Source organism: Dendrobates tinctorius, unplaced genomic scaffold (genome assembly GCF_039654945.1).
Source record: "Dendrobates tinctorius isolate UK_male_01 unplaced genomic scaffold, ASM3965494v1 ptg000094l, whole genome shotgun sequence".
Classification (NCBI taxonomy): Eukaryota; Metazoa; Chordata; class Amphibia; order Anura; family Dendrobatidae; genus Dendrobates; species Dendrobates tinctorius.
Genome location: NW_027361762.1, coordinates 3,968,867 through 3,982,471, shown reverse-complemented (window position 1 = coordinate 3,982,471; position 13,605 = coordinate 3,968,867). Strand labels below are relative to the sequence as shown.

Genomic DNA, 13,605 nt, shown 5'->3' with positions numbered 1-13,605 from the left:
TTGTGTGATCTCTGCTCTGGTGCAGGCACGGTGGCAGTGGATGCTGTTCGGTGGGATATCGGGGGCGACAGTGGAGCAACCGGCAGCTCTGGGCCTAAAGGGGTCTTTGGAGGGACCTGCACAGCCGCGTCAGGTCCGCACGGGAGCTCTTCTTCCTCCACTTCGGCTCCCAAGGCCTCAGACAGCTCCTCCGGTGGTGACGGCAGAGAGGGGACAATGGATGCTGCCGGGGGCATGGCAGCCGTCGCAGGCTCCACAGAGTCTGCCTGGAAAAGATCCGGTGCAGCAGCGGCGGGTACCGGTGTTGCGGGTACCGCAGGTGTAGGCCCCTCCTGAGCGCGCTGCAGATTTAAGATTCATAGCGCTTCCTGCCTCAGTTGCAGGTGGCGCATCAGCTGGGCTCTTTCGTCCTCCAGCTGCTGGAGGTTCATCTCGGACACTGGGTCGGAGCCTTCAGCCACGGCGCCGGGGAGATCCAGCATAACCTCCTTGCGCACCGCAGGCCTCCTCCCGTCTCCTTCCAAGATGGCGTTCTGGCGTTCTTCCTGTCTCGGCTCTTTTCCCACCACTGGCTACTGCTCCTCCTTCTGGGGGCGGCGTCTTCTTCCAACTCCTCCATACCAAGCCAGTATACGGACCCCTCGGGGGGTGGGCCATATCGCATATTGCATAGTAATTCAGGCAGGGGAGGCCCAGGACAGTTCGCGGTCTTTTCTTAGGACCTCCCATGTTATCACGCCCTTCTTCACCGCACCAGCAGCCATTTTTAGCGTTCATTTTACAGTCTATTAAATTGGGTCTTCTGTACATTTTCAAAAACTTTAAGTCTTAGGCACACAGAACCCGATGGCATCGGGTCTCATCATCCTGTTCGTGATGCCAAGTTGGGTCGCCCTCCCAGGGCTGTGGGGTACTCGGTACCGGGCTGGTATCAATGGGATGTGTCACAGCAGCAGTGACCCGGTCCGTGGCGCTGGGCGCCCAAGTAATAGGGAGATTGGTGGAATGTAGTTAATTGAATGAATAGTTCGTGACGCCACCTGTGGTGTTCAGCAAGTGAGATGTTAAGCCAACGCTGCATGCAGATCCTCTGGGACTGGTGGTGTGTTGCAGCCAAGATGGTGAAGCTCCCCACAGGTGGATCTGTAGTCCCAGGGCAGTGTAAATGTAGGGGTAGAGGAGAGGCGCAGGCAGTGTAGAAGCTGGTATCCAGATGTAGCGGTACAGGGTGTGTTGGCGCAGGAATAAATGGAGGACACCAGGGCTTGTAGTTCCAAAGCTTTACTCACAGTCTGTAGTACACACAAGTGCCTGCCTCCGTGCTGTGTCCTCCGGGTTAGGGGCCCAGTCAACCTCCAGGCCAGATGGAATGCTCCCTTCCAACACTCCACCAAAATGTGCCTCTCTGAACGTCTCCTCTTATAGTGCCTTTTGGGTGAAGTACTCCTAGTACTGAGTTACACTGGAGTTCCTCCTGACAGATGTTCCCAAGAACTTTCCTTGTATGGCAGACAGCTGTGGCCTGTTTCAGGGACTCCTTTCTCCTGAGTCCTGGCTCACTATCAATGTTGCTGTTGTGCCCCCAAGTCTGAGATGGGAGTAGTGCATTTACAGCCCCCACTACCCCTCCGGTGTCTGCTGCAGGACCATTTGTATCCATACAACCTCGGAGACCAGGCCCTGGCCTCGTGCTTAGAACTTCTAGGCAGGGTTCTCTTCTAACCCACGTCCTCTGTTCCCTTTTACTCCTCCGTTCCTTACTAGTCTTTCCTTCTTATGGAAGATCAGGTTTCTGTTCAATGTCTTTCTCCTTCTTTCCTTTCCCGTGCCAGCAGACCCCGGTCACTGTGATCTGCTGCAGCACCTCCTTCCTCCATCCCTCTCTCAGGGATCCTCTCTCACTCTGAACTCAACTGAATGACTGAATTTCTAAACCTTCCCGCTCTTTTATGTATTCTAACTCCACCCGCCTCCCAGCACGTTTCGTGTTCCAAGCAGGGAGCCACCAAAGGTGCTCTAATACACTCCAAGCAGGGAGCCGCATTGTGGCTTTACTGAACTACTGTGTTGTGTGGGATGCAAGTGTTGGAGCGTGGTTAGGAGCCTCCAACTTACCTGGATGGTGGGGCACCACACCTCAGGAGGAGGTGCAGTACCTCTGTGGCAACTGAACCCTCAGGGGCGCCACAAAATATTTCTGTCAAATTAAAGAGACAGATAGTACTAATGGTAACAAAAGAGCCCAGCAAAACTTCTAAACAGATTAAAGTTGAACTTCAAGCTCAAGAACCTCAGTGTCAGATCTCACCATCGGTCATTGTATGAGCCAAAGTGGACTTCATGGGAGACAACCAAGGAGGACACCATTGTTGAAAAAAATCATAAAAAAGTCAGACTGGAATTTGCCAAACCCCATATTGACAAGCCACAAAAACTTCTGGGAGAATGTCCTATGGACAGATGAGACAAAAATGGATCTTTTTGACAAGGTACATCAGCTCTATGTTCACAGATGGAAAAATGAAGCATAACAAGAAAAGAACACTGCCCCTACTGTGAAGCATGGAGGAGGCTCTGTTATGTACTGAGGCTGCTTTGCTGCAACTGGCACAGGGTGTCTAGAATCTGTGCAGGGTACAATGAAATCTCAAGACTATCAAGGGATTCTAGAGAGAAATGTGTTGCCCAGTGTCAGAAAGCTTGGACTCAGCTGCAGGTCATGGGTCTTGCAACAGGATAATGACCCAAAACACAGCTAAAAACACCCATGAATGGCTAAAAGGAAAACAATGGACTATTCTGAAGTGGCCTTCTGTGAGCCTTGACCTAAATCCTATTGAGCATTTATGGAAAGAGCTGAAACATGCCATTTGGAAAGGCAACCTTCAAACAACAACTGGAGCAGTTTGCTCTTGAGGAGTGGGCCAAAATACCTGTCAAAAGGTGCAGAAGTCTCATTGACAGTTACAGGAATCGTTTGATTGCAGTGATTGCCTCAAAATGTTGTGCAACAAAATATTAACCCCTTTCCGACATTGGGCTTACATTTACGCCAATGTTGAACTCCCTCCCTTTGATGTGGGCTCCAGAGATGAGCCCACATCTTTCCAGGGTTATGTCAGATGTTTTGAACAACTGACATGCGCCCGCAATAGCAGCGGGTGTAATCACGATCCACTCGTGGCTATTAACCCAATAAATGCCACTGCCAAATTCTGACAGCGGCATTTAACAAGCAATTACTGCAATCGTGCCAGAAATATGCACACCAGTGACCCACGTCACGTGATAGCGGGTCACCAGTGTGTTGGCTTGACAACCAGAGATCTCCTGGAGACCTATATGGTTGTCAGAGCCGGATTGCTACGAACGCCACCCAGTGTTCGGCGCTCATAGCAAGTGAGTAAATCTGCTATATAGTGGCAATCTGCCTCTATGTAGCTGAGCCGATTGGGTTGTGGCTTCTTCTAGTCTCCCATGGAGACTATTGAAGCATGCCAAAAGTAAAAAGAAAATGTTTTTAAAAATATAAAAAAATTAAAATAAATATGAAAGTTCAAATCACCCCCTTTCGGCACATCCAAAATTAAACAATAAAAATAAAATCAAACATGGACATATTTGGTATCGCCGCGTTCAGGATTGCCTGATCTATCAATAAAAAAAGATTAACCTGATCGCTAAGTGGCGTAGAGAGAAAAAAAGTCAAAACGCCAAAATTATGTTTTTTGGTCGCCACGACATTGTATTGAAATGCAACGGCGGGCGATCAAAGGACTATATCTGCCCCAAAATGGTATCAATAAAAACGTCAACTTGGCACGCAAAAATGAGCCGCTACCCAACCCTAGATCATGAAAAATCGAGATGCTGCAGGTATTGAAAATGGTGCAATTTTTTTCTTAATAAAGTTTGGAATATTTTTTCACTACTTCGATAAAAAAGAACCTAGACATGTTTGGTGTCTATGAACTCATAATGACCTGGAGAATCATAATGGCAGGTCAGTTTTAGTATTTAGTGAACCTAGTACAAAAAGCCAAGCAAAAAATAAGTGTGGGATTGCACTTTTTTTTGCAATTTCACCGCACTTGGAATTTTTTTCCTGTTTTCTAGTACATGACATAGTAAAATCAATGGTGTCATTCAAAAGTACAACTCGTCCCGCAAAAACAAACCCTCACATGGCCATATTGAGGGAAAAATAAAGTTATGGCTCTGGGAAGAAGGGGAGCGAAAAACCAAAACCGGAAAAAGCTCCGGGGGATAAGTTAAGGGTACCATCATTTCTGTCCAGGCCTATTTCATGAGTTTCATTTTTTTAAAAATTCTATGGAAGCATGGTTTAAAAGAAATGTCTGACTTTCATTTGTTCATTTTCATAGATTTCTTATTTATTATTACTTTTGTCAGATTCAAGTTATTTCTGTGACGATTGCGGGATTTTCTGTCATTGAAGGAGGGGTACCAACAATTTTGGCCATGTATGTACTTGAATATAAGCCGACCCGAGTATACGCTGAGGCACCTAATTTTACCACAAAAAAATAGGAAAACTTTATTGACTTGAGTATAATAGTCCCTTGTCCCTTGTGCATTGTCCCTTAATCCCATCCTGGTGTCCATTGTCCCCTAATCCCCATCCTGATATGCATGGCCCCCTCATCCCTATCCTGGTATGCCTGACTCCCTCATCCCTATTCTGGTATGCATGGCCACTCATTCCTATCCTAGTATGCATGGCCTCCTCATCCCTATCCTGGTATGCATGGCTCCTCATCCCTATCCTGGTATGCATGGTTCCTCATCCCTATCCTGGTATGCAAGGCCCCCTTATCCCTATCCTTGTATGCATGGCCCCTCATCCCTAACCTGGTATGCATGGCCCCCTTATCTCTATCCTGGTATGCATGGCCCCATTATCCCTATCCTGTTATGCAAGGCCCCCTCATCCCTATCCTGGTATGCATGGCTCTCATCTCTATCCTTGTATGCATGGCTCTTCATCCCTATCATTGTATGTATGGTTGCTCTTCCCTATCCTGGTATGCATGGCTCTTGATCCCTATCCTGGTATGCATGGCTCCTCATCCCCATCCATTAAAAAAAAAAAACATCCTATTTACTGTTCCTGCGCTTCCTAATCAGCGTATTGGTCTGGTGCCAGTAGCTGTAGCAGTGGGGTGATCATGTGTGCTGCCACTTAAGGGAATGAATATTCACTGCCCTCCATGCCTATAAAAGGGCAGTAAATATTCATTCCCTTAAACAGTGGACTCACATGATCTCTCGGTCACTGCAGGAAGCCACTGACTGCGACTACTGTGCCCCCTATTAAAGAGAAATGAATATTCATTGTCTGCGCAGTGAATATTATTTTCTCTTTAGCAGCAGGCACAGGCTTTAGCCACAGCAGCCAGCTCCTGTCTCCGGTCACCTGCTGAGCCGCCACTGCTGCTCTCTCTTCGTCTTCTGGGACCCTCACTCGAGTATAAGTCGAAAGGGGTTTTTCAGCACAAAAAAAAGTGCTGAAGAATTCTGCTTATACTCCAGTACCGGTATATACAATAAGTTATATTCTGGTAGAGAAGATGTGACGGGAGTATTCTCCAGAGCAAGGAGGGACAACAGGCCTGGGAATAATCCAACAGATTTATTGACCAAAAAACAGGAACAACACGAAGGTAATTTGCAGAGTCCCAAAATAAGTCCACAGGAAACTGATTCGGGGGCACCTCCCGACAATCCTTGTGCCAGATCACAAAACCATAGTCCTTTAAGAGTCCCAGAAATCCACCACGATCACACAGAGGCCGAAGCTTCCTCAGACAGCCTCATCCTACTCTTTTAGCATCCAACTCACATCTGATCTTAAAGCAAGAATGTATTGTCAGGGCTCCTGGGATCAGTCCATCTGAAGGGGGGTAGGGGTCACACCTACTATTCAATGGTTTGGTCCATCAGAAGATTCTAGAAATGTAAGGGCTCCACTTAGTCTACAGGATGTGTATTGTAGGTTATCTTCTGCTTAGGAAAACAATAGCCAAAGTTCCACTAGCTGTTGACACAAGCCTTAATTAGATTATGGTCCAGGTACATCACAAGACATTGCAAAGTATTGGGGGAAGGAGACATGGTTAATTTACAGCAAATGAACCAGAGGAAAGTTAAATGACATATTATACAAAATACAGGACAGGGCAAGACTACAAATCATGACAGAAGAACAGAGGAGTCTCTACTCTATTCATGCCGGGCAAGGATGTGGGCTATATATGGAGCCTCAATATCCAACAGCAGCTCCTCTAAAAAGGTGAGACATGCTCATAAAATGTCCCCAGTGTGGGGAAGGATAGACTGTTTCAAGACGTGTGGGAGTCACCAGTATGGACTGTGATGTGTTCTAAGTTCCTGGCCAGTGAGCCCATCAGCCTAAGATGGCAAGGAGTGCTATGTGATTAGTGGTCAGACAACCAATGATTTATTTGCACAATTAAGTGCTTGCTTTGCTTTGTATGAAACTAATAAAACAGGTTGTGACCTGCATAGAACCAAACCCTCTGATTTTTTCCTATTTGAGTGCCAACATTATCTTGTAGAAATACATCCCAAGAGCTAATCGATCCATAAAGCCCCCTTCACACATAGCGAGATCGCTAGCGATATCGCTAAAGCGTCATCGATTTTATGACACAACAGCGAAATCGCTAGCGATCTCGCTACATGTGACACGTACCTGTGACCCGGCCCTCCGCTGGATATCGTTGATCGTGCGAACGTCCTGAGCCATTTTCTTCTCGCTGGCATCCCGCTGGCGCCGACTAGCGACGCATGGACGCAGGCGGAAGTCGTCATCATCACTGCGTGTAACAGGTAAGTAACGACCGCTGACGGGCTGCTGCGTCGCTGGTGAGATCTGCCTGTTTGGCAGCTCACTAGCGACCATTTAGCGATGCACCAGCGATCCTGACGGGGTCGTATCGTTGTCGGAATCGCTGGTGCATCGGTAAATGTAACGGGACCCTAAGTTATCACAGTAGCTATTCTGCCCCAATAATGTATAACCCTTGCATATAAGATATGATCACTAATACAAAGTAGACTTTCTTTACCTGCAGAAAATGGGATAAATGCCTCTCGTTTCACAAACTTTCCATTCTCATCAAGGAAATGTTTTGGGTAAAATTGTAAAGGTTTCTCCCAGACTTCATGATCTTTGAGCACAGAGGACAGGTTGGTGATGATAGTGGTGCCCTGTGGAAAAAAGATGAAAAATATTAAGAATGAAATAGACCATAAAAATGTTTGCAGACATCATGTCCATATAAACAGTTGAAATCAGTTTACAAACACTATATAATAAGACATATGCATGTTTTTCCCAATATTTGACATAAAATCAGAATAAACCTTTTCCATTTTAGGTCAAATCGGATTACCATAATTATTACTATTTACTAAATATGGAGAGCCTGACTAAGCGTGCACCGGACTGTTCACTAGAGCCTTTGATGGTGAGGTTAGGCTTGGCTCCAGATGCATGCCAGGTGCCACTCCAGGACAGACCAACAGATGCTCCGCAGCTGGACCTGGAAGGACAGACTGGATGGTGCAGCAGGCAGAGTTTTTATCAGAGTGCAGCAGGCAGAGTTTGTATCAGAGTGGAGCAGGCAGGATCTGCCCCAGAATGTAGCAGGCAGAATCTGCACCGAATTGCAACAGGCAGAATCTGCATCGAAGTGCAACAAGGACTGATACACAACTTATACTGCAGAACAGGAAGGTTGCTCAGACACCTCCCCAGTGGGGAGGAAGCAATATATACATACTGCCCCACAGCCATTGGCTGGGGAGGAAATAGCAAGTGCACACGCTGGCCCTTTAAAAAGGTGGGAGCACGTGTGCTCTAAGGACATGGCTAGAGGCCTGGCTGGAAGCGCTCGTGGGAGCATGTAGAGCACAAGAAAGGGGAGAACCGACTGCAGCGCGGGTGAGTGAAGTGACACGCTGGAGGCCCTGCCTTTTAGATCAGGGATCCAACGTGGCGCTAACAGTACCCACCATTTTACACCCCCTCCTCTTCAAGCCATTAAGAAAGTTCCGGAGGAGACTCGGAGCATGAATATTCTTCTTAGGCTCCCAGGATCTCTCCTCGGGTCCAAACCCCTTCCAGTCCACAAGGAAGAAGATCTTGCCTCTCACCCTCTTCATGGCCAAGATGTTCTCCACCTCAAAAATGTTATCCGAGGCATTTGGCATGGGCACAGTATTGGGATGCTTGAAGAAGGGGCTCAGGATAACTAGTTTCAGCAGAGAGATATGAAATGAATTCAGAATCCGTAAAGAAGGAGGCAACTTCAATTTATAGGAGACCTCATTGATCTGCTTCAGCACCTCGAAAGGTCTGATAAAACGAGGACCCAACTTGTATGAGGCAACCTTCAGTTGGACATACCTGAACGAGAGCCTTATCTTGTTGCTGGGACGGAAGCACGGAGGATCCAGGCAACTTTTGTCTGCATGTCTTATAGGTGAGGGATGCTTCTAAAGTGGCTTTGGTATTCCTCCACAATTTTACAAAATCCCTGGAGAGGACATCTGCTGCAGGAATATCAGAAGGAATCATTACCGGAAGAGGCACCTCGGGTTGCCGACGGAACACAACGTAGAAAGGAGATTCTCCAGAGGCTTCACCAACATGATAGTTGTATGAGAACTCAGCCCAAGGAAGTAATTTCATCTAATAGTTGTGGTGGGCATTGATGAAGTGTTGCAGGTAGATGCCCTGGACCTGGTTGACACGCTCCACTTGCCCATTGGACTCAGGGTGAAAGGATGAGGAGAAGTCCAAGACAATATCAAGATGTTTACAGAGAGCTCGCCAGAATCTGGAAGTTAATTGTGAACCTCGATCGAACACACTGTGACGAGGAAATCCGTGCAGGCGAAAAATATGTTTGATTAAGCTGTCAGCCAGTTCAGGAGCAGACAGAAGAGCAGACAACTGGGTAAAATGCGCCATTTTGGAGAAGTGAACTACGACTATCCAGATGACTGTGCAACCCTCGGATACTGGCAAATCTGTAATGAAGTCCATGGCTATGTGCTGCCATGGACCAGATGGCATGGGTAACAGCAGGAGAGAACAAGTAGGAAGTCATCTCGGGACCTTATTGCGGGCACAAATTGGACAAGCAGCCACGTAAGCATAGAGCTTGTCACGGGGCAGTTGGGACAAAGCAGGAGACGTGGAACCTGGGCCCCTGAACTGCCCCTCAGGCTAAGGGGGTGCCCTGACTCTCCTTAACTTGGGGGTACACTGTCCCTGACCTGTCCCAATCTCCTGTTTAGCCCTGAGCTAAACCACCAACCCCCTCCCCAGGAGGTGAGACAGGGAATAAAGTGAACTGCACCCATTAACTCACAAAGGAAAATAAAACAGACACCACGGAGTTAAAGCAACTAAAACCCAAAACTTAGCTTTGCTCTGCTGCAAAAGCTCCAAGCAACAGAGTAAGGATCCGATCAGCATCCAGCAGCAACTCCACTGCTCCAGATAAGCTGAACCCCCTCTCCACAGGTAGGTCCAGTCTTCACCACGGTTGGATAACAAATGAACAATATTACCAACAATGATTACTGCACATTACGACCTTTTATAGGAAGGAGCGGGGAGTAGTCATCACCTGTTGGTTAATTCACACGTGTAGTAATCCCAGCGGCTACCGGGGTCAAAACCAGCACCAAAAACAACTACAGTTGTAGTAAACCCCAGCGGCCACCGGGGGAAAAAGGAAAAAGGTTTCTACAAGAATCCACATTCTGCCACGGCTCCAAAAATGGACCGTGACAGATCTCCCTCCTCATGGATGGCCACCAGTAGTGGCGAGAAATCAACTGTAGTGTCTACCTTTGTCCAGCGTGACCAGCCACCTCGTACGAGTAGCCCCATGACAAAACTCGCTCCTTCTCGGATTCAGCCACAAGGGTTTTTCCTGGGGGAATTTGTGACAGGATGACTGGAGCAACAGTAACCATCTTGGATGGTTCAATGAAAAATTGAGGATCCTCCTCTTGGTCCCCGGACAGAAAAGAGCATGAGAGGGCATCAGCTCTGACATTCTTGTCACCGGACCTGAAATGCAACAAAAAGTTAAAGTGGGCAAAAAACAAAGAACACCTGGTTTGGCGTGGATTAAGTCTCTGGGCAGACTGAAGGTACACCAGGCTCTTATGGTCTGTGTAGATAACCACTGGGCAGACTGCACCCTCCCCCAAAGCCATCATAATGGCGAGTAACTCTCAATAACCAATGGAGTAGTTATGCTCTGGAGCAGAGAAGGCCTTAGAGAAAAAAAACACAGTACACACGGCGATCCGAGGAAGATTTCTGAGTGAGCACAGCTCCAGCCCCTAATGAGGATGCACCCACCTCTAAGAAGAACTGTTTATTCAGATCCGGATGATGCAGAGCGGGAGCAGTGTAAAAGGACTGTTTAAGAGAATGGAAGGCCTCCTCAGCCTTGAAGGACCAGTTCTTTTTGTCCGCTCCTTTTCAGGTCATAGCAGGGATAGGAGCAGTTAGAGTGGAGAAGTGAGGAATGAATTGATGATAATAGTGAGCAAAGCCAAGGACTCTCTGGATTACTTTGACTCCAACAGGCAGTGGCCATTTAAGGATGGAAGAGACTTTCTCAGGATCCATCCCGAGTCCGATATCTGAAATAATGTAACCCAGGAAGAGAAGGGGGGACTGTTCAAAAACTCATTCTCATACTTGGCGTAGAGTCGATTCTACCTCAGATGCTGAAGAACTTGCCGAACTGCTCATCTGTTGGAGGCCAAATCCAGGGAAAATACCAGAATATTGTCCAGATACCCCACAAAACAGGAATAAAGCAGGTCCCCGAAGATATCATTGACAAACTCTTGAAAAACTGCCGGTGCAATACTGAGACCGAAGGGCATCACTCAGTAGTCATGATGTCCGTCCCTGGTGTTGAAAGCTGTCTTCCGTTCGTCTCCCCGACAAATGCGGATTAGATTGTAGGAGCCCCTTAAATCTAACTTGGTGAAGATTCTGGCCACCCTTAATCTGTCAAACAACTCAGAGATCAATGGGATAGGATATTTATTTTTCACCGTGATTTGGTTGAAACCCCGATAGTCTATACAGGGTTGGGGTGATCCGTCCTTCTTTTTAAGGAAGAAGAACCCAGCACCAGCAGGAGAGGAGGACTTCTGAATGAACCCCCTGGCCAAATGCTCCCAAATGTAGTCCGACATAGCTTGGGACAGAGGGTAAATTCGACCTCTAGGGGGTGTAGATCCGGGAATCAAGTCAATAAGACAGTCATACGGCCTATGGGGCAACAAAGCCTCAGCCTCCTTTTTGTCAAAAACATTGGCAAAGGACCAATATGTAGATGGCATCCCGGGCAGCGGTGCTGGAGAAGACGGGACCTTAGCCAGACGTACTGGAACCAGACACTTTTCATGACAGGAATGTCCCCAGCGGAGCACCTCTCCAGTTGACCAGTCCAACACAGTTTTGTGTTGTCGTAACCATGGTAGGCCTAAGAGAAATGCGTGAGACATGTGAGGAAGAACGTAGAAGACTATCTTCTCCATTTGAAGCATCCCGATACGGACCACAAGTGGCTCAGTAACCAGATGAACCGACTCCCAAAGAGTTCTCCCATCAACAGATGTTCTTGGTCTTGGAGTGGATGAACTTGAATTTGGAAGCGATCCACTATAGCCTGGAAGACAAAATTTCCTGCTGCATCGGAATTCACATACACAGTCTCAATAAACTGAGAATCAACAGTTGTCATGGCCACAGTAAGAGTCAGGGGTTGAGAGGTGTCTTTTCCATCTAGGAAGGCCTCTCCTACTGACACTAGATGCTGGAGTTTCCCGACTTCACCGGACAGGTGAGAATGAAGTGGCCTATGTCTCCACAATACAGGCACTGGCCATTAGCACGGTGATCCCTCTGTCACTGACTGTTAAGGGCAAAGTGGTCAACATGCATGGGTTCTTGGGAGGCCTCGACAAGGGAGAGTCTAGGAACAAGTGGTTGCTGAATGGACTGAGCCAGGTGTTAGGCGTCGGATTCCTGCCCCTGCACAGGAGGAATCTCGAGCCTTGCCTTCTACGGTCTCCCATTCAGTCCCAGCCGCAGAGGAGCCTGCTCAGCAAAGACGTCATTCCCAGCATCTTGCTCAGGCTAGTGCTGTCAGGTTGGTTGCTGCTGCCACCTCTGGGTCAGCTTTGGCAATCCGCACAAGCCAGCAGCAAGCAGCTCCAGAGGCTAAGTCCTTTTTGCAGCCTTCTGAGCATGCCCGTGAGACAACCTCTCATTGGAGGTCGGGGGTCACACGCTCAGGTCCTTCTCCAGCTCGGATTGGACCATCAGGAAGGTCCTGGAAGGACGCTGCTAGAAAAGGTTTGCATGGCCGCTGGGCCATGCGCTAGTATAGTCTGTAATTTGTAGTGGTATGTGTGATGATGGGTGCTTGTGAAACGCTGACTGACTCATTATGAAACCCCTTCCCTCTAATACGTATGTTGTTAGAGTTTAGAGTTCCAGTCAGCGCCAGGTAGTGGCACTGCCTAGCGCCACAGTGCTCCCAGCTCCCATCACATGCTAGAGCCCTACATTAGGCACTACGGTACCGCACCTTCAGCGACAGCAGCCTGAGCTGCACCGTGCACCACTAATGCACTTTCCAGCCCAAAGCTTAGGCTGGTAAGTGATGTCCGCCAGAGCTGCAGTGTACGTACCTCGTGTGGTATTGAGCTATCAGCTGTGCCCTGTGGCTGTTAACAGGGAACAGCATTTAGTAATGGTCTCTCCCTGGCATCGCAGTTGCAGCGCCGAACGCTGGTGGGTCTAGAAGGACTCTAACCCCATGTCCTTGGGGCAGGGTCCTGTGACCAAAACACTAGTGTTCACTCTGCGGTATTGCGGCCCTGTGAAGCAACAGGGTTCGCCTCCTATTCACCGGGTGAAGTTAACCCGTGTGTGTCTGCTATACCGCCAGTTTTTGTCCGCCATTACCGAGCAGCAGTCTACCATCCCTGCATGGTGAACCCTGGGCTACGAACGCACCGCATTACCATCTTTTATTATTCGGTGTGTTTCACCAGCCTTAACACCAGGTGCCACGATCCTCTTTCACGAGCCACCTCACAGGCATGCTCCTGGAAACGAAGGTCTATATGGATGGCGAGGGAGACCAGGTCATCAAAGGTAGTTGGTAGGTCACGACCAGCTATCTCATCGTTATTGTTTCCAGAAAGCCCCTACCAGAATGTTGCCACCAACACTTCACTTCACTATTCCAGCCGAGTTCAGATGCCAGAGTATGGAAGCGTACCGCGTATTGTCCCACAGATGAGTTGGACTAGCGTAAGCGGAGAAGGGCGGAAACTGATGAGGTGGATTGCCCGGGTTCATCAAATACTTTGCGAAAGGCTTCTACGAATACAGACAAATTGGAGATGACTGTGTCCTCTCTCTCCCATAATGGATTCAACCACACCAGGACCTCACCTCCAAGATGCGACATGAGAAATGCTATCCTTGTTAGGTCTGAC

The 13,605-nt window shown here is 48.1% G+C and overlaps 1 protein-coding gene across 3 annotated transcripts in view; it reads right to left on the bottom strand.

Annotated features, from left to right (window-relative positions):
- LOC141098687 (cytochrome P450 2D15-like) overlaps positions 1-13,605 on the bottom strand; it is a 393,026-nt gene that overhangs the window by 49,608 nt on the left and 329,813 nt on the right. For 2 of the 3 annotated variants that reach the window (XM_073586654.1, XM_073586652.1), the window contains one exon: positions 7,113-7,254. In XM_073586654.1, the coding sequence (XP_073442755.1) occupies positions 7,113-7,254 (142 nt within the window). Of the gene's footprint in view, positions 1-5,638; positions 6,059-7,112; positions 7,255-13,605 lie in introns of those variants that run through there. The other variant, XM_073586653.1, reaches the window with a different exon arrangement.